The 20,973-nt window shown below is 52.5% G+C and overlaps 1 protein-coding gene across 3 annotated transcripts; it reads right to left on the reverse strand.

Moving 5' to 3' along the window:
* Positions 1 to 19,676, reverse strand: prr36a (proline rich 36a). 3 transcript variants are annotated; one of them, XM_037472472.2, is made up of 6 exons: positions 19,519 to 19,676; positions 10,363 to 11,055; positions 10,089 to 10,185; positions 7,081 to 7,256; positions 4,429 to 6,945; positions 1 to 2,716 (listed from the first exon to the last, which is right to left on the reverse strand). In XM_037472472.2, the coding sequence occupies exons 2-6, from the start codon at positions 10,925 to 10,927 to the stop codon at positions 1,719 to 1,721; spliced, it is 4,353 nt and encodes a 1,450-aa protein (XP_037328369.2). In that variant the 5' UTR covers positions 10,928 to 11,055; positions 19,519 to 19,676; the 3' UTR covers positions 1 to 1,718. The 3 variants fall into 3 exon arrangements, with proteins under 3 accessions (XP_037328369.2, XP_037328371.2, XP_037328370.2); XM_037472474.2 differs by having other exon boundaries at positions 19,437 to 19,537; XM_037472473.2 differs by lacking the exon at positions 19,519 to 19,676 and adding an exon at positions 17,192 to 17,255.
* Between the last annotated feature and the right edge of the window lie 1,297 nt (positions 19,677 to 20,973).

The following is a 20,973-nucleotide window of genomic DNA, read 5'->3' on the forward strand; positions in this document are numbered from 1 at the left end:
TTAAAATTGTGAGATTTCATATCTTTGAGTCGAGGTAACAAGTGAAGAATGTTCACTCCTGCTTCAGTTGGACCACGTCATCAGCTCATTTTCATCTAAAATGAAGACCGTAACAACAGGGGTCAAATCTAACATTTACAACCAACATCCTTCATTCATATAAAATCTATGACTCTTACAGAGCTGCTATACTTATACGTCTCTAACGTACAAAGTGGAGTTTCCCTTCCATTACAGTGAACAGTCTTTACGCCATGCACGCACAAATGCTTACAATAACGTCAGACAGGTTTAAGAAAGCACATTTAAAAAGTCCAGCTTCCTAACAAAAAAAAAAAAAGGGGGCAGATAGCCTATAGCCTTAATGCCTGTCGCCTCAATAAGTGAGCAGGGATTAGTGGGCGGAGCTCCAATTAGGGTGAAGCACTGAATGCGTATTCCTACCGTTCCACACTGGTAACCTGAGAACGCCGCCACCTTTGAACTTGTGAGGTCATAGCGAGGCTCCACGGCGCAGAGGGACCAAACGGAACATGCACAGTACCCGGCACGACGTCGACACGGCACGGACGAGACCGCTTACAATACACACACACACACACACACACACACACACACACACACACACACTGAGAACCCCCCCCCCAACAAGGGCCTGATGTGGAGCCCCTCGGCTCTCACAATGAAGCCTGCTGCTCAAGTGTAGCGGGCCTTCAGGATGCATTCAGGAGCAGTGAAATGTTTCCCTTTAAACCAGCCGACACACACACACACACACACACACACACACACACACACACACACGGGGGGCCCGATTCCTGAAACGTCATTACGTGGCCAAAGAACGTCCTCCTAGTCCCTACGAAGACTTTTCAGAGACCTCAGTTTGTAAATGCGTTGGAGCTAAACAGAGTACATCACCTCGTCTGAATCGGTATGAAATTAAGACTAAAATAGGATTAAGTGCAATCCCAGAAGCTTCCGTCGCTTTTTCAGTAGCGAGACATCTGCAGTGCATCGTCATTGTAAAAACACAATGATGAGTATGAGAACAGTAGAAAGAAAAGTCACTTTATCTTCAATTGATTGCGCCCATTTGGCACCTTCTGTGTGTGTGTTCAACTGAATGTGTGTTTAAAATGTAGCATGTAGTGTTGTGTCAAATTTGTGTGTCTGTGGCAGAGATGACGCTAAAGTTCTTCACCAGTAGAGTCGTTTCCTGGCCCACCCCCCCCCGAGCGCAGACTCTCAGGCAGCGTTATGCACGACTGCATCGACCATCAAGGGTCCAGAATCAAACCCATTGAGGCGCAGCGCCACCAAGCGTCCTCCCCATCGATATCCCCAAACACTGGACCCCCTAAACGCAAGGCTCAGTGTCAAATGCAGGTTGGGACCGGACCGCAGGTTGCGCCATTTGAATAAATCAAACATATTCAGTAGTTTGGAATAATTCAGTAGTTTGAAAAGACAAAAAAAAAAAAGTAAATATTAACATAAAGCTTGAAACCCAAACTCATTTCTTGGGAACCAGTATTCTAAAAACACCACTTTATGGGTCTCCCTGCAGAGCAACACACAAACTGAATGCATTGTTCACCTTTTTGATCCCATTGGTGACTTTAGTCCAGCCCTTCAACCCCCCCGTACAGCGGTTCTCCTGAGAATAACACACAGTGGATGTGACTTCTTCTTTGCACCCCCCCCTCCCCGTCCCCTCAGTGATGCGTCTCCAGCTCCACCACCGTCCACTCCCCCTGCGGGGAGCTCCCGGTGGCCTCTGGGGAGAAGCTGCTGACGGCGGTGACCGTGGCGGAGGGGGGCGTGAGCGGCGGCAGCAGGCTGGGCCACAGGCTGCTCTCCAGGGGGCTCAGCGTGCCCCCGGCCCCCCCCGGCAGCACCAGCAGGGACGAGCAGCCGTCTCGGTTGAGCAGCAGGGTCTGGTTGATCAGCTGCTGGACGATGTCCACGTTCTTCCCCCAGTCCAGCTCCTGCGGGGCGGGGCGCTCCGGCGACTCGGGGGGGGAGGAGCTGTCCCCGTCCTGGGAGGGGTCGCTGGACGTCAGAGGGGAGTCGGGGGGAGGAGGAGGAGGAGGAGTAGAGCGGTGGGTGGACAGCGAAGCGTCTCGGCGGCCCCCTGTCTCCGGTGTCCCCCCGTTGGTGAGGGGGCCTTCGCTTATCGCCTCTCCTTCACCCTCCTCTTCGTCGTCGCTCGCCTCCAGGGCCTCGTAGATGGTGCAGAGGCCCGAGGAGGGGGACAGCGGCGCCGTCTGACCTTGGTTGGACTGCTGCAGCTCCTGGTGCCACTGCATGATCTGCTGCCGCTCCTGCAGCTCCTCCTCTTTCCTGGAGTCCTCCCGAGTCCTCCTCGCCAGCGCCTCCTCATTCCTCTTGATCTCCTCCTCGGCCTCCTGCTTCTTCCTCCTGGTCTCCTCCTCCTCCCGCCTCCTCCTCTCCTGCTCGGCCTCCTCCAGAGGCCTGCTCTGCTGGTCCCTGCGTTGCTGCATCTCCAACAGCTGCCGCTGGTGCTGCTCCAGCCGGCGGAGCTGGGGGCTCAGCGCCTGCTGCCCGGGGCTCCTGGGTGGGAGGTCGGCACAGGTCAGCCTGGGCGTGGCGAGGGCGGAGGCGGCGGAGGCGGCGGCGGCGGCGGCGTCGCCGTAGCTTCTGGGGTGAGCCGAGTGCTCGCGGCGGTGAGGGTGGGGCAATCCGGCAAAGCCTGTGTGCGAGAGGGAAGATTACTATAGCGCGACAGCAGTGAGAATAAAACAAGGAGGAATAAAAACGGATCACAAGCAGCAGGACAGTGACAGCAGTGCAGTGTGAGTACAGGCAGGAGGGTGTAGGAAAAGAAAGGGGCTGTGGGGGGGGGGGGGGGGGGGGTCTAAAGGAATAGTGGGAGCATTGTGAAGTCTATCCCAAAAGGTCCGTCAGTAGTCTACAAACTGAACAGCAGTTTAGTGTTTTTTTCCTTTTTGTATTGTGAACCATTTGAAACCAAGTGACAGTGAGACATCGTTTGAACATGTAATCTTGTTACAATGCAATAAAGACACCGAGAAAAATCTGTGCACCAAAAACAAATTCCTGTATATGCAACCACCATCAACTATGGTGAGATGTGAACAACCACTGAAAAAAAAAAAAAAAAGTGCATCATGTCTCCATCATGTCTCCACCCGTGAATGGGGTTTATAGTTAGTCATGCAGAAGCTCGTCATGCATTTAAAGACATCCAGCATCACAAAAAGAAATTAAATGGCTTGGCTTTAGAAAGAATCCCATTAAAATCAATGCAGAGTCCTCAAGCCAGGAAATCCCATTGACCCTCTACACACCGATCCAAAGTCCAAATGTCATCAAATTCAAAGTGTGTGTGTGTGTGCGCACCAGTGTGACATGCATAAGCATAAGTTAACATTAATACAGTGCAGCAAGAAAAAAAATAGTGGAAAAGAGCTAACATACAGGAACACACCCAGAGTGAACAGGAGGAGAATTAACTGAGCAGGTCTGACTTCTTCTGGACGACGAGACGTAGAACTTCACCCGTTGATGAGAAGTTCTGGCGCTGTTGATGGACTCGTGGCGGATCCTTTCCAGTCGTTTTAAGTTCAGACCGGGGAAGTCTTTGGGGGAAGCCTCCAGTTCCACTCACCTCAATATGTGTGCAGTGTTTTGCAAGTTAAAGCATGTGCTTAAAGAGGGTTGCTGTGGAGCCGCTGGTGAACGTGTGGAAGTGTGTCAGACCATGAAATGAATGGATTACGATCCACACAACATAAATTATCCCCAAAGGCCCACTTCAAAGAAACTCTACGGGGAGAGAGAGAGTACATCATGGTAAAAATCTAGTCTTTATTTAAAGTTCATCAATCCAAAAGATGCGTAAACACGGAGGAAGGAAAGAAAGAGCTGGGGTACAATTTAAAGTGCAAGAGATGAGGAGTGATCGGGCTTATGGAAGATACAGTCGCAGAATCAGAGCAGGAATATACACTCAAAACGCATCACCGCTTCGCCGTTTTGTTCAGTAAAAAATAAAATAAAAAATGAATGCACATGAAAAATATGTTATCACATCGTTCCACGTTCAAATTCTCTCGTTTTCCCGCTTTAAGTAAGAGCCGTAAACCAACAGTCCAATCCATGCCAATATTCACAACCACATGATCACGTGTCGAGTCAAAGCAGGCAGAGTAAGTAGCAGCTATTGCACATACAGGAATTTAAGCCATATACTCATCAGGGAAGGGTTATATCAGGGGGAAAGGCCACTGCTCTTCTCTTTATGTTACTTCCCCTTTTTGCTTTGTTGTTGTTGTTGTTGTTGTTGTTTCTGCAGCTTACGACAAGAGCTACAACAGTGAGATATTGTGGGCGGGGCCCGCGAGAGGTGGGGTGGGGTGGGGGGGGATAACTATACATTACCTGCAAAAGAGTTCTCAGTCTTTTCGCAGATAGAATAGTAGGGAGGCTGGGCGTCGTCGGGGCTCTCCTCTGGCGGCTGCAAAGTGCTCGGGGCTTCCTCGGGCCGCGGCACCTCCTCCCTGAAGCTCTCGGCGGACTCCGCCTCCTGCTGCGTTCCGCAATCGATGTAGTTGTGCTCGGCGACGCTCGGCGGCGGCGGCGAGGGGATGGGACAGGACTCCTTGGTCTCATCGGACAGCTCCTCCAGGGAGAAGATGCCCGGGCTCTTGACGCAGCTCTCCCCCGTGGACTGCGCGTTGGAGTTGGAGGCCGTGGTCATGGTGTCGAAGCCGCAGGACGCCAGCGACGTCGCCGACGGCGGGGTGGTGTCGAAGCCCGCCGCGCCCTCCGCGCCCTCCGCCGCCTCCTCCACGGTGGACAGGCAGCGCTGGGCCGGCGGCTGGCACTCAAAGGTGGCGTGGGCGGCCGCCGGGCTCTCCAAGGAGTCGTCCAGCAGAGCCTCCCCCTCCGTGTCGCTCGCCTCGTCTTCCGTCACCGAGGTGGAGGACGTGTTGGAGGCGGGGCCAGCCCGAACCACGTCGGCGGACGGGGGCCGGGCCTCGGCTTCGGCTTCCTCCCGGTGCGGCTGCGGCCCCCCGTCCCCGTTGCTGTCGCAGAGCTCCTCGGGCGTGCTGGTGTCGCTGCTCAGCGTGCTGGACAGAGACGCGCCGGGCGCCAGGGCTCGCGACGGGGCGGGGCCCGACTCACCCGCCTCTGCACTCTGGGGCCGCTCCTTGACGACGCGATGGGGAACTCCTGGGTTTTCGGGGCCCAAAGGATCCGAGCCGCGGTCGGGCCAGACCTGGGCCCGAGTTGGGGTCTCCGGGTCGGCTTGCCAGGCGGCCCCCGAGGGGCTCGCCGCCGCTCCTGCCAGCGGTGCGGGCTGGGGGGAGTTCTCCAGACCCTGCAGAGGCCGGAGGGGTTCCGCCCAGGGGTCAGCGAAGGGGTTCGGTTGGTGCCACTGAGCAGCCGGGGCGGAGGGCGGCAGCGGGGGGGCCGGGGGGTCGCCCACTCTGTTCAAGTTGTCGAGCCTTTCGTCCTCAGCAAAGTCGTCCTCATCCGCGTTACCGTAGCTCTCCAGCCCGCTCTCCGTCACCCCCTCACTGGCCATCTCCACATCTTCATCATCATCATCATCATCCTCCTGCTGCTGCGCCTCCTCGACGTCACCCTCCTCCCCATCGACGTTGTTGTCCTGCCTGAGTCTCTGAGGTCTGTCTGCCCGCTCTGAGCCCACGTCCATGTCGCACACCCGATCGCCTTCCTCGTCGTCCTCGTCGAAGTCGTTTGCCGGTATGTCCGGGACCTTCTCGAAGTCCGGCGAGCCTGCAGAGGCCCCCTCCATGTCGATGGCCCCCTTGAGGCTGCCGTCTCCCAGGTCGTCCATGCTCTCCGTGCCCTCCAGGACGCCGGGGGCACTGAGCTCCGACGCGCCCTGCTGGCTGCCGCTTACGTCCTCGGAGTCCAGCTCGGAGAGCAGGGCTCCGCCCGCCCTCCAGTGGGACCCCCCCACTGGACCCGCAGAGTCGGGGCGAGAATCCTCCGTGGGCTGCGTGGTTCCGCTCATCTCCGACACAGACACCAGCTGGCTGCCTTCCCTCTCCTCTTCATCGTTGTCCTCATTTAGATTGGTGTGAGGAACCGTCACAGTGATGGCATTCGCTGCCGCCACCTCGGATGTGGACGGGGTTTGGTTTAGGTAAGCGGCCTCCGCAGATGGACATGGAGGACAGGCCGCTGGCGCTGGCGCCGGCTCAACTGGGACACGGGTCCCCTGCCGCGTCGTTGGCGAGTCAGCGTTGCTCTCCAGCTGCTCCAGGAGAGGAGGTGAGGCCTGTGGCGACGTCGTCCTGACGGGGCTTCGAGGAGGAGAGGAAGACGCACCCCGACTCTGAGCGGGCTCCAGAGGTACCGCCTCTGGGGAGGCGTCCTGGTCCAATCCTGAGGGAAGGTGGTCGTCCTCCGGCGCAGGGGCAGCGCGTGGTGATGACGCCTGTGGGAGGGGCTCTGTGGCCTCCGTTTGTGGTGCTGCCAGCACAGCGGCTGCGGCTGCCGCAGTCCCTCGGCCGGCTGCCACAGTCCCTCGGCTGGCTCTCTGGGCTTCTACAGCATGTTTGGTAGTATTCGAAACCCCCGGGTTCTTTGTCGCGGTGAAAGGCGGGACCGCTTGCATGGGTTTACTACTACATTTCCCCTTGGTGGTGCTGCTGTGCGCTGGTTTGCTGGCTGGAGAGGCAGGCGGGGTTTGACCAAGGGGAAGCCTGTTGCGATCTTTGCCCCAAAAGGGCGCGGCGGCTTTCTTTGTGAAAGGAGGTTGCGATGCTTTGGACGGCATCATTTTGGGGTCTGCCTCTTTCTCTAGGGCGGCGCTCTTGGAGGCGGGGTTGAGCTTCAGGGTGGCTGTGGGTTTAGATGGCTCAGGTTTCTTTGTGGTAGCGGCGGGTTTCTTCGCCACAGCAGACGTTGGTCGACTGACATCTGTGGAAGGAAAGAACACAGAATGTCAGTTCACCGAATTCCATTGCTGACAAGTGAAACTTCCCTCTGCTTTATTGGGGACATTTTAGATCTTAAAGTGCTATGTTATTATTACACACAGTTGAGGTCCCCCACCTCTCTTTGCAGCAGCTGTTCTAGGCGGCTGTGCCGCTGCGGTCCTGCCTGTAGAGGGCGCTGCGGTGACCCTGGGGGCAGCGGTTTTGGCAGTCGCAGCAGCGGAGCTCTTGACCGTGGACGCGGTCGCCCTGTATGTGAACGCAGCTCGAGATGTCGAGGGGCCCGGAGCAGGCCTGGAGAAGGACAAGACAAACAGAACCTGTCCAGTCAGCTCAGAAGCGGAATTTTTAAGCCCAAATACTTTGTCAGCAAAGAGCCAAATGTGAAATAATGTGGGCCTCGACATGCATTTAAAGGCCTACACAAAAGACCCGTTATAAACCATTCAATAGACTAAATCAAATTCTACATCTCACCATCCCTGATATTGAGACCAAACACAGCTCGGAATTACAGAATAGAGACTGGCCGCCTGGCTAAAAATAAATAAACCTGCACGAGCTTAAGCGCCACAGCGTGTGGTGAGGGGACATGACCCAGAATATTTATTATGGTCCTTTGAGCGCAGATGTTTTACAACCTTTTGTGACGTAGTCCAAGGATTTATATTGTCCGTCCTACGATTGCCTCAGCAGTCTATATCATTACAGCTACAAACAGTCACGGACAAAGCCACAGACACGGATACTGGACAGGATATTGGAACGCGAAAGTATGTCAGACGCTACAGTGAACTGGGCCCAGAGTGAATGCTGGGTAATGAGGAGGAGCAGAAAACAAACAAGGAAACACAAAGCAAGGGGTCTTAATAGGTTTGAACTTTTGAGCAGAGGGTTGAAAAGTGATACAAATCGGACCAAAAAGGAGGACTAGAGGCACTGCACAGCCATTTACAGAATGTCCACAACCTTGTCCTCTGAAGACAAAAAAAAATAAGTCAGCATAGGGACAAGTCACTGATGCACTCCTTGTTTCATGGGACGCCACACCCACTCCATCCATTACCAGTGTCTCTTTTCTCTGGTTCCTCCAAAAAAAAAAAAAACTCTTTTAGCCTTCCCGCTCCTGTAGATTTAAGTATTCTAGTTCAATCCAGTCCAAATAGAAAGGAGGGCTTCGCCGGAAGGCGAAAAATGATCCCAGCAAATGCAGACCAAGTTCACATGTCTCTCTCCTCCACACAAGCCCCCCCCCCCCCCCCCCTTTCCAAGACAACTAATGGAAATGGAGCAGCCTAACAATACCTTGTTTGGCTTGTAGGCCGTCCAAAACCAGCCGCTTTACTCCTTCCCGGAGAGGAGCGCACATTCCTCGGGTCCGTGTGGGACTACAGTCGTCTCCTTGACGACACCGAGTGGCGGCTCGGTGGGAGGTTGAGACCCAGCTACAGCACGGCCACTGGCTCACGAGGCATCAGGGCACCCGACCCGCTGTCACTGTGACGGACACCGCGGGCCTTTCCTGCTAGGATTACCATCCTAGCAGGAAAGTAAGGGAGAGGTGACAGCTTTAGATGGAACGGGACAAGGCGGAAGGAGACGAGAAACAGACGCGGTGAAAGTGCTTTCGTTCTATGTCCGAGGGACCACAAAGCACTCCTAGCACCAGCGGTTCTGTCCATTAGCGGGCACACTTTAAAGGTCTCATCTCGTGTTACAGCACCACACTCAGAATGTTACAGTCCCTGTATGCAGCTAAATAATGAATGAGTCAGAAACATGGGGACAGATTGAGGCGGGCTTGAGGCGATCCGGGCCAAATGCCGGGGCACTGTACATAAACAGAAGGCAGAAGAGGGGGGAGACATGGACGGATTGCTCAGTAAGTGCACCATAACCCATCATTTGCAGGACAGGACAGCAAAGCCCCAGTCCACATTGACCACCATGCAAATCCAGATGTTTTTATCTGATCCCCCCCCCTACCCAGGCATAAATCACATTTCACAGGTGCTGAAGGCAAACAAGGCTCAAGTCAGTCATTTCTCCAAAGTGCTCTTATTCCTCCCTACGGCCATCAATGGGAGGGTCTCTACATTTAAAAGGTTTATATTATTACGTTCACAACGTTACCGTTTGATGCCACAATGATTAATGCAAGCCCCTGCTTCAGCCGAGAGAATCATGAGAGGATTCATTACGCCACCGACATGAAACGCAACAGGTAAAGACACCTGCTGCAGTTCTTCAGCCTCTGTCCTCGCTTGTCTCTTTGAGACCAGAAAAAGGTCAATTAATAAGGAAAAGCCAAATCACTGTTTGCTTCCGCTCGCAGAGTGTTCCCATAGCAAAATGGTCATTTGGGACTTCCACATTTACAAGTGAGGGAGAAGTGGAAATTGCTGCATATTTTTCTTATAGCACCGAGCGTATCCAATAACTCGCTGCTTCAGAGGACCGAATGACGCAGCGCATTGCTCCGTTATTTAACAAACAATCAAGAGGGGAAGTACAAGTGGAGATAATGTGATCAGGCCAAAGTGCAGAGCACTACTTCCTGCAGAATGAGGCTGAAATGGTGGAGTCTAGATCCAACACCCTTTCTGATCACTTCAATTAAAAGTGATCAGTTGGTCAACTTCCTCTTATTATGTTTGGCCAAATATAACACATTTTATCTGGATATCCTAAAGTATACAAATAAATAAAAGCATCCTGGTTGAAATGGGGGTAAATCACTCTGGGTCAATTATGCACCCCTGCAAACAACAAAATGATCATTTGAGAGCAGTTCACCCAAACCACCAGCTCAGTGAGAGTGACTGTGACCCCGGGGGGGGGGAGGGGGGGTTCTGGAACAAAGCGGTAGTTCTTCAGTATCGCTGCCTCTGTTAAGGCCGCTCTGTCTCAGGATATTCCGGCCAACATGACTCACATTCAAGCAGAAAAATCAGACCTCAAAAGAGAGACAACAATGGACTTCTTTCGAGTCCATCAAGATAAAGCAAGTCACCCCTCTTCCAGTTTGTAAGGAGGATTTAACACTTACAATCCCACACAAATAACTCCTAGAACTCGATTGGATTGTGAACCATTGGTTCCGCCCGGTGAGATCGACATGCATACCTGGCCGTCTTTGAAACGCTGACAACAGGAGCTTTAGAGGCGGCCGATGTGGCGGCTTTGGGGGGGGCGGCGGACGGCCCCGCTCTGCTGGCAGGAACTACAAACAAAATAGAAATCGAAGAAAAAGAAGAACATGAAAATGAGAGTGCATTGAAACAAACGTAGCGTAAATAAGTGCTGCATAAGAACAACATGTCAGACAGCATCATCATGAATAAAAATTAAAAAAAGGATTCATCTCAATTCAGTGCTGCTCCTCCACGTCCAGACTTACCGGCGGCTTTGGCTCTAGCGACATTAACGGCCTCGGCCCCCGGTCTCCTCTTAGGAATGCCGTTCGCTGTTGGTCTGCTGCCATTTGTTGCAGTGGCGGGAGCAGCAGCAGCAGCAGCAGCAGCAGCAGCCCTGGCCGGTCCAAAGGGCCTCTTGTCAGGCCCCCTCGACTGGTTCTTGACCGTGGACGAGGCGGCGGCCACTCCACCCGCCGGCCTTTTAGGTACGACCCCCGCGGCGGGCGCCACTTTGGCCGTAGCGGCCGTTTTCTTGAGTGCGGCTGCGGGGGGGGGGGCGAAGGGTTTCACCGCCCGCAGCGAGGCGGTACCTGGTCGGGATCCGGATGCCCCGGCAGACTTGGCCGCGGGCTGCGTTTTGGTGGCAGCGGATTTGGGGCCGGCCCCCGCCGGCTTGCCATTGGCCTTCGGAGCGGCGTCAGTCGCAGCTTCCTCGGGCTGCGACGGCGCTTGCTCTGTGGCGATGGCGCCCTGCGACGAGGAGGGCTCTGCTACGGCTGCGGCGTCGGTGGGCTCAGTGGTTTCCATGGTATCCCCATCCGGTTTCATTCCCTCCTCCTGTATAAAAAGAGAAAAGGTGCAGGCGTCGACGCTGCTGCTGCGGCTGCTCTTGGCTCACGAGGTCCAGGGGCTCACACTCGTCCTGGTGAGCGACTCCCTCTCAACACGCAGAGTCTCTGTAGCGGAACAACACATATTTGTCACAAGGTTATTAACGTCAGCTTTTACTGCGCACACCTCCACAAAAAAAACATGTTTCACTGCTCCTGAAGCCAGAAGATTTAAATGTCACTGCCAAAGGAAATGCCATTCATGGAAAGGGGCCTGCAAGGGATTTGGGGGGAGACTGAAAAACAGGAAGTTAGCAGTGAGAGATGCCAACAAATCTGTTTTCTAAACCTCAGCGACCGCTCTGCCAAGCTAAGAGAACTACAATGGTTAAAAATGCATCGTAGCATGTGAACTCATTCAAATGCAAACAATAGAAATGACTCGAGGAGCAGAAGCTGTGGTAAGTTTGGGGAGATGCGAATGTGTGTGAGGGGATATGGACCAAGTAGTGGAGCAAAAATCAGGTTAACGAATAGTACGTTCTTCCTTACTTGGCTGGTAAGGCATGAGTAATGATAATGAGAAATCCAGGGCAGTGACTCAGAAAGAGAGCAGCCTCCTGCCTCTCCAATAAGGTCATGGGCGTACGCGATTTATGATGAAGCCATTAAGCAGACAACTAAAAAAATAAAAAGGACCAATGAGCAAAATGTTCCGCTGCATTTATACAACCTCGCTGCTTCGATCTGGACCGTTCAAGTGTTCTGATTGACCAACTGACCCATTCCCAACAGGCATTTCTGACCGAAGCCTCTTAAAGAAGCAGCAGCACCTCCTCTTCTCGTCCAAAGGTCAAGAAGAATGGCTTCCTCATCAGTTACACATTAACCTCAGCAGGTAACACAATACTCTTTCCCTCCCTCCCCCCCGCATTCCCAAAAAAGGTTGGTGCTTTTGCCGCTCAGGTAAAGAGATCCCTGCGGTGCCAAAGTACTCCGGCTGAGCGAAGCCACAACAATGCTGCTTTGTCAAGCAAAAGACAGCTGAAAGGAACCCATGTTGACAATTTTGAAAAGAACTTGTTCGGCGGGTTGAGTGCCGATAACCCGCCGAACCCACCAGTCCACATTCAAGCGGGGGAAAAAAAAAAAGTATGCTTATCTGCCGTATAAAATAATTAAGCCCTATCCTTTGGTTTAGCCATGGAAAAGATACAACAACCTGGACGCCTTTAAAACAGTTTTACCCCTCCTGCTGCCATCTGTTGTCGACCCACCGTGGTCTCCGTGGCAACAAATCTCACGCAGAAAGGAAGCCGAGTGGCGTCTCGGGCCAACAGAGTTTCAATGGTGCCTTCCTTTGGAGAAGATCAATTGGGTAATGTGCCGCGCAAATCAAATCCATCACCACCACCTCATCTAAACAATGGGACGGTTTGGAAGCCATTAGCAAATTGTGTAACCCAGATTTGGTGCATCCACCGTTTCTAATGCGGCTGGGTCGGCACGTTTGCTCACTATCAAGTCAACATTCCCTTTTTGGAGGCGACGACTCGACTCCGGTTGTCGATAAAAAGCCACCAACGGCTCACTAGAGCAGGAGGAAGCTGATCCCTGATCGAAATGAGCAGAGACGGGGGGGGGGGGAATATAAACCGCCGCCATGACGCGCGCTGCCAGTCCAGCTACTAATGCCACGGGCTTAGCAGAATGAAATCACATTCCTCATGGGGGCGACCCCCTTCTGTGTGAGCCAAGGCATCATCGTCAACCAGCTGACGCTGTGTGACGCAGCGCAGAGGGGACGTGAATGGATCCCCACACACACACACACACACACTTAAGCACAATTAGACACCTAGCTGAAAACCTGCCGAGTCATGGAACGAGAACGCAGCACCAGCAGCCTTAAAAAGATAAGTATTCTCTGTCATTACGAAGAAGCCTCTCGAATTTCAACGCGACGCATGAGATCCTCTTTGTCAGTCGACATTTGCATAACGAAATCCTACTTCACTGAGATTTTAAAAGCACATGGAGGTCGCAGTGTGCCTTATATGACCGATCAGCTCAATAACCCCCGATTGTTCTGTTAAAGACTAAAAAGGCCTCCGGGCTGACAAAGAGGCCGCAGCAATGTGCAAGATCGCGACTAGAAACGCTGCCACTTGTCAGACTTGTTTGGAGGGCGTCTGCCCCGACACAGAAAGGCTCCGGTGGTGCCTGGCAAAAAATGGGTCATTTTTAATACGGTGGGGGCAGAGAGGGGGAGGGTGGGGGGGGGGATTTGGGAGCCCGGCAGAGGGAGGCTTTGTGCAGCCTGGCGGAGGAAGGGGTAAATGAGAGCGGCTGTTGACACGGTTGATGTCATCGGTGGGTTTAGCGCAGACTTCTGCCGTTACCAAACAGACACATTCCCATCGTCTAATGCACCTGAAGTAACAAAGAGTTAAAGAAAATATAAACTATTGGGGATAGATAAAAGTGTAGTACAGAGACGTCAGAATCCAACTGAACCAAAGCTTACTAGGTGTCTCAAGCCAAACCATTAGGAGGCTCATTGCCCGCCGAGTGTGGTCCCTCCTTGAAGAGCCACGTCCGTGCTGCATCTGCTCCAAGAGGATTCCTGTTGGAAAGGGAACGCCTAGAGCAGCATGGGCATCAAGGGCACATCCCACCCATGCACATTCCTGCTCTGCTGGAGGCTCCTCGGGGGCCACACAGTGGCAGCTGTCCATGTGGCTGAATGTGCGTGTCGGTGGCGAAAGAGTCACAGGGAGTCCAGGGAATGCGTGTCTCAGTGTGTGAGCAAAGAATGTGTAGGATGAAAGGGTGCATGATGTGAAAATGTCTCATCTACATACAAGGAAACACATGAAAGAGGTGGGATTTTACAGTTCCACGGACGCATTTGCTGCATTTCAGAGGCAGCATTTAATTACAGATCGAAAAACAAACTTCATGTTGAAAGTGGGACGGTGAATCGACCCGAGCTGCAGGCTTTTACACACACACAGCCTCCCCATTCGCTCATCTGCCCAAACAAGGCAGTAGCGGTTTTTCTGCTGAATCACCATGTGTTCAGCTCACACACACACACACACACACGGAGGAATTCCATCTGCCGTTAGAGACGTCTCATGTTTTTCTTGCAAAAGCGAATACGATTAAATTCATTAAATCCGTTTTTATTAAACAATGTTTACTTCATTCATTCCTGCAGCAGTTATAAAAAGGTTGATAAAGTGAGGTTTGAATGAATGCATTTGCAAACAGCCTTCATAGGGGAAGACTTCTTCAAGCTCTGGGCCAAAACCCATCTTCTGTCCGGTAACAACGGAATCTAAAAACGATGCAGACCGCTTGCACCATGTTACAAACGACCAATAAACATCAAGCCAACGTCAGCTGCATTCAGTGTGCAACACAGCAACAGGACTATTGACTTGTGGCACGGCGCCCGGCCTACTGTGAAGAGCACATGTGCGTTACATTCCTCGCACTCGTGGAAAAGGTCACAGGGCATTTAGAAGTAATAAGACACAAGGAGCCAAAGTTGAGTTGATCTACCACGTAGATCACATGGGTTTTGGGTTCCGCCTCTGGCGTAGTGCAGAGACACGTAGAGTCATCTCGTCAGAGAGGTTGAAGAATGGTTGAAAAAGGACTCACAGGCTGGTTGTACCGGAGGCGGCGCGTGGCCGAGCTACGGGGACAACCGTCCACATCACAGCGCCCATCATCACACACCAGATGCATTCCTCACCAAAAACAAGCCCACTACTGGACGGCCGCTGCGGTATGGAGTGGTGAGGAGACGCGTCCCTCAGCGCTGTGACATTAAAACACCGTCTATGGAGTAGAGATGGCTGGCTTAAACGCTCCTGCAGGAGGGACCTATGAGACATTACGGGCCCCTCTTCCCCGACACCATCGTATATAAAAAAACAACAAAAGGCAATCGCCTGCGTAGCATTTTAGCTACAGCGCCGCCCCGTTGCCGTGGCAACGTTCACGGAGGACGTGACTTCATCGCGTCACCCCCACCAAACACGCAGGGTCGTCTTAATGGCCGTACATTGGTGCTGGTGCTCATTTTCACAACAGGAGTGAAGCATTTATGGCCACAGAAAAAAAGAAAAAGGGGAAGCGTTCCAACATCCTGATGAAAGTTGATTCCATGCAACCAAAGAACATAAAATCCCCTTAAAGCATGTTTATTTCACAATAACCCACATGGAGCGGTACAACGCCTTGAAAGTAGGATTAAAAGGAACATCTGAAGCCTTAAAGACGGTGCACCATCCTCCTACAGAGGCCCCCCGCCCCTCCCCCCTTGCCCAAAACCATCCAAATGAATGGCACTCCACTCGCCTCGTTACCTATAGACAAAGAAACACACAAGCCCTTAATGTCCCCCCCCCCCTCCATCGCTTAGAAGAACCAGACCGCGTGGAAGAGAAGACGAGCGTTTCACCCCGAGCCCGTTTGCTGTGAAAGGAAGTGCGTGACGTCTGCGGCCATGAGCCCCCCCCCCCCCCCGCGGTGTTAAAGGCCCCTCATCGATCAGACCAAATGTGGTCTCAGCTGAGAACAACTACAAGACAGTCTCATGTCCCAAAACCACCAGTAATAAAGTACACGGTACGATAAGCATCTGAACAACGCAAAGCTATGAGTGAATTAAGAAGTGCCGAGATGTTGAATCGACGTGGCAAAAGTGAACAAAAACCAAAACCACTTTAATAGTGGGGGAGGGGACGCTTGCAGCTCATTTGAATCAATGAAGGGACAGTGACATGTGCCAAGTGACCAAACTACTCGATAAGGTCATTAGGAGCTGGTGGTTAAGTTGTAATACAAGTTAAACGGATGGAGCGACCCATTGGCGGTTTGAAGCGGGGCTGTCTGGAGGCCCCTCCCCGCTGCCGCCCGATAGGCTGACAGGGTCAACAGAGCGTCATCATCAGCCGGGGAGGGAAGCAAGTGCGTGTAATCAGATCTGGTCAAAAACAACAATCACCCCGTGCGCCGCCCCCCGATCAAGGCATGATTTTGCATGGATAACGTTAGGCTGCCATGAGGGGGGGGGGGGGGGGGGGGGAGCGGGGCAGAGACTAGCCCTATTGTCTGCACCGTGCACCACAAACCCCCTCGGCCACCGTGCTGCGGGGAGAAAGGGGGGGTGGTGGGGGGATTAACTGATACAACGGGACAGGGTGGGGAGGGAGGGGGGGCAATCTGGCGGGTAAGTTCCCCCCCAAACAACCCTGGGGTATGGCCTAGTCTGCAGGCTGAACGGGAGAGTTGGTGATGACGCAAGCCTTCGATCACATGTTCATCATAAACGGGGGGGGGGGGGGTGGGGGGGGTAGGGGGTCTGCCTCTGCACGCGCACAGCACTCAGATAATAGAACGATTGGTACACACGTAATGCTCAAACAAAGCATCAGTTTTGGGTCAGTCTTGTTTTTGTACTCTCATTTTTAGGATCAGTGAGTTTAGTTAAATCCAAGGAATCATTTTAGAGGCCGACGTCAACCAAAATCAAGTTGAACATCGTAGGAGGAGGATGCATGAGGCGTCATTTTAAATCAATACGTGAAAAAAGAAGAATTGGGGCGGAGAGAGGATCCTGCAGAGGACCTTTGTCCCATGTTATCGCCCACTCCCTGTTGCTCTCAAATATCAACAGACTAATAACAAGAGGAGGGGGGGGGGGGGGCTTTATCGACCAATGCAAGAGATTCTGTTGGGGGGGGGGGTCTTTAGTGTGAGATCATACTGGGGGGGACATGCGGCTCTTCACCAACTAGCTACAGACAGCCAGTTAGTCAATATAATGCGGCAGAGCCCGAGGGCCAGATCAGTTACCAGGCCCCTTGGGGGGGTGGGGGCACGGGTCGGCTGAACGGCGATACCACACCTCACAAACACCAGCCTCTCCAACAGACACACAATACTGAATACACAAAACCCATTATTGAATACACACAGGGACTTTCACCTCAAGAGGAGGAGGGTGAAATCATGACATGCAAACAAACACACCCTTATTTCAAGTCAGAGCCAGATCAATAGTTCAAGTCATCAAAATATACGACAGCTCCTCACAATGGGGCTGGTGTTTTGTTTTTTTTACATATATATATTAATCGTTTCTCTCAAACACACACACACACACTCTCTCTGTTTATCAGTCCCCCCCATCATCTAGAGTTTGTTCTCTCTCAAGCAGCAAATATAACACTGCAATCCGTACCAGTGCCGAACTCCAAATGCAGAGTCAAAAACATAAATGATGTCTTGGAGGCGGCCTTGGAGGCTTCCAAAGCGAGCTGGCAAACGGTCTTTAAAAGTGCGGCATTACTCTGGACATAATTGCAGTGCGCTGAGCCCAGCTTCACGGTCCCAGACGGGCTGAGTGCCGAAAAAAAAAAAAAAAAAAAAAAAAAGTGCAACGCCAGCATCCAGGGCTCTCCGTCCCAATGGGCGAGAGAGCGCCAGCCCCCAGAGGCCCGAGTCTGAAGCCCGGGGAAGCAGAGAGCAGCAAGGTGAGATGAATTTCAGATGAACGCACTGAAAATTTAACCAAAAGTCAAAAAATACGGCCCGCCGTTGAGTAAAATTCAAGGTAATTAGAAATTAACAGCACCCCCCCATTAAACAACATTTTTAGCTCGTAGTGACTGTAAAAATACCAAAACACTTGTTTACGGGGCAGAGAGTGATCTGTACATTCTGTCGGGCCGCGGCGGAGAATAGATTTGACCCCTTGACCCCCCCCCCCAGCATCCACAACCATTTGGACCGCTCACAGCTGTTGCTCATGAACCCAGGCTAAGCTGAATAAACAGCACAGATCATCAGCCCTTAGATGCATTAATCCAACAACAGATCACACCATTCAACCGGGCCCAAGCAGACACAGCAGGCGGTAGGAGCCGGTTCTTGTTCACATGCCGGTCGGCTTCCATAAAAAAAAAAAAAAACAATGTTACATCCAGTCAAGTTTTTGATTTAGCAGTATGCGGCATACCACAAATGTTGCCATGTCAACTACCTGCATGTCTCTGATGGCATCACAAGGAAGACAAAAAAGGTGGCAATGTTGACGTTTTACACAACGGAAAAAGGACGCACACTGAACTTAAAGCGACCCAGTGAATGAACATGTGTAAAAAGGAATCCGAAAGATACAATCTGGTCATGATAAGAGGAAACATTCCTTTGCGTAAAGCCTGCAGTTTCCTGTTTTGTAGAAACACCTTAATCTGATCCCTCGGGGCTGCTTACAAGGTTCAGGGATGCAGTGAAATAAGGACGACCATTTTCAGCTCTCGTTCTGGTTTGCTCGGGCCTGTAGGATGAGGTGATGAAAGCGTTGACATCACAAGTGGTTCTGCATTTAAAACATGGCCCGTGTCCCAATTCAGGGGATCCAGGGTGTGCTCGTCCTTCAACAGCGCGCTTTCGCCGACTCAACGCCAAACATTTGTGTCACGGCGCAAGAACAACAAAACGAATCCATATTGATCACGTGGAGCGCGCGTAACATCCAACCGGACACCGGACCCACCCGGCGAGAGCTAGAGAGTCACTGCGCCTGTGGTTATGTAACGAAGGCTCTCAGCCAAAAGCTGGATGATCAAACACAAGCCCTCCATGGAGGAGACCTGCAGACGATGCCGCCGCCGCCGGGCCCCCCCCCAGTGTACGCCTCCCTGTCCACTCCTCGAGAAGGAGACCCGGTCCACGTCGTGCAGGGAGACACGAACGGAGACATGGGGGTTCTGGTGGCTAGAGAGCACCTAGAAATGACTTCTTCATAGTCAAGATGCTGCTGGTATATTAAGGAGGGTTACAGCATCCCCCCCCCTCCCCCCCAACCAATCTCACAGTGAATCTCACATGGTAAACAAAAATGCATTTCGGGACCCCCCCCCCCCAAAAAAAAACGGAAAAAGGAAAAGCCAGGGGAGGGTTTTGACACGCACGCCACAAATAATACGAACACTTCCAACGTTCATGAAACCGCTTCTCGGGTGGTGGTTGGGGGCCCGGTTCTAGGACCCCAAAGGTGGGACAACTGCGTCGAGTGAGGGAGGGGGGGGGGGGGGTTTCTTTAACCCCATGTGGAGCTTCAACTGCTCCGCTCGTCTCTGACAACACGCGCGCTGGATGCTGCCGGGGGTTGCGCGAGGCCCCGGTTAGCCCCACGGAACAATAGCGGACACACGCACACACGCGCGCGCACACACACACACGCACGCGCACCCAAACAGAGCTTAGGAAGACAGAACCACATGCGACCGAGACCGGGTCGGCCGAGCCCGGTACCACCGAGCACCGGGGGAGAACGCGATGAACGACAAACGCACCGCCCGACCGACGCGAGCCATGCTAACGTGACGCGTCCATCATCACCCCGCGCCACGGAGAGGCGTCACAACAAAAACACACCTAAAAAAAAAAAAAAGAATGATAATTTCAGGAGGCAGCGTTACTTTACGGTTCCAGCAAAACAAAGGACCGCGAGCGCGCGCCGCCGTTGACTCGCGGACGAACCGTAACTACGGCAACACGCACCTGGCTGCAGCGGGCTGAGCTCCTCCAGTCTCCCGGGAAACGAGCCGCTCTCCTTCGGTCCGGCGCCGGGGTGCGAGTGCGTTCAGCGCGTCGACGTGAATGAAAGCCTCTGCGTGTCCTTCCCTCCACGTCTGGAGGGCGGCAGGCTGCTCCCCTTCATGAAGTGGGGGGGGGGGGGGGGAGTGGGGGAGGGGTTGGGGAGGGGGGTGGGGGGGGTTGAAGGGGGGGCCCAGAGGTGCTGAAAGATTACTCAAGATTACTCATAGGTTGCAAAAAAAATGAAGGAAAGAAATTGAGGTCAGAGAAAGCTTCTTTTTTTATTTATTTTTTAAATAGACGTGCAGCTTTGTTGTCATTGTGCCTCTCATCCCAAACAGAAAGTGGAACGCGTGGTTACAATCTGGTATCTTTAAATATAAATAGACCTTAAATAATTTAGCTCCTTAAGAACAATCAAAACATGTGTTGAAACAGCAAACCAGCGAAAGGGGGTGAAATACGGTGGCCGAGAAGGTTCAGACAAATACAAAAGCAACAACACAACCGCAAACGCCACAACACAACACGAACGCCGCAACACGAAAATACAAAAGCCACATCACAACCGCAAATGCCACAACGCAACACGAACGCCGCAACGCAACGCGAAAGCGAAAACGGAAGTAGCTGCCCACGGGAGCGAGCGTATTTTGGAGGAACGCCCACGGGAGCGAGCGTATTTTGGAGGAACGGAGCTGGAGGATGCCAGATCGTTTAAGAAGTAAGTGAAACATGATTCCTTACTTTAACTGTAGCCGCAAGGAATCATGTTTCACTTACTTCTTAAACGATCTGGCATCCTCCAGCTCCGTTGTTACGTGCCGACTGGGTTTTTGAACCTACTGGTTTGGCTACGCGTGCGTGTTTGTTTTGCCCCGACAGCGGCAGATGTTGTCTGCCTCGGTCACCTGATCCTTCACACAGTCGCAAACATATTTCTGAAAATGTTCAAAATGTATCCCATATCCAATGCAGCGGTTATGATTGTATAAGTGAGCACTACATCACTGCTACGTATAAAGAAATAAATAAAAGAACATACGTTTATTAAAAGATCGCCACAACCTGGATTCGAACTCGCAGTCGAGCAAAATAGCAAAACTTTATAAGACGGCGGCGCTACGCCGTCGGCCAACCGAGCTGTCAAATGCCCCTACTGATTTCACTACTTATCATGAAATTGCAAATCGTCAGTGGCAAGAACATCTTTTGGTTCAGGGTGAGCCAAGACAACTGGTTTTTGGTGGCGTAGCGTGAAATACATAGTTCTGTCAGGTTTTCTAGCACATTGCCCAAGTAGGATTACTCTCTTAATAACATCTAAACGCGTAGCCAAACCAGTAGGTTCAAAAACCAGTAGGCACGTAACAACGGAGCTGGAAGATGCCAGATTGTTTAAGAAGTAAGTGAAACATG

This window comes from Pungitius pungitius, chromosome 9, assembly GCF_949316345.1.
Source record: "Pungitius pungitius chromosome 9, fPunPun2.1, whole genome shotgun sequence".
In the NCBI taxonomy this organism is placed as follows: Eukaryota; Metazoa; Chordata; class Actinopteri; order Perciformes; family Gasterosteidae; genus Pungitius; species Pungitius pungitius.

Coding starts and splice junctions, on each gene's coding strand:
- prr36a (XM_037472472.2), bottom strand. CDS start 10,927: ATGAAACCGGATGGGGATACCATGGAAACCACTGAGCCCACCGACGCC. Junction 10,186..10,362: donor CGCTAGAGCCAAAGCCGCCG/GTAAGTCTGGAC, acceptor TTTTGTTTGTAG/TTCCTGCCAGCAGAGCGGGG. Junction 2,717..4,428: donor GACTGAGAACTCTTTTGCAG/GTAATGTATAGT, acceptor TCTCGCACACAG/GCTTTGCCGGATTGCCCCAC.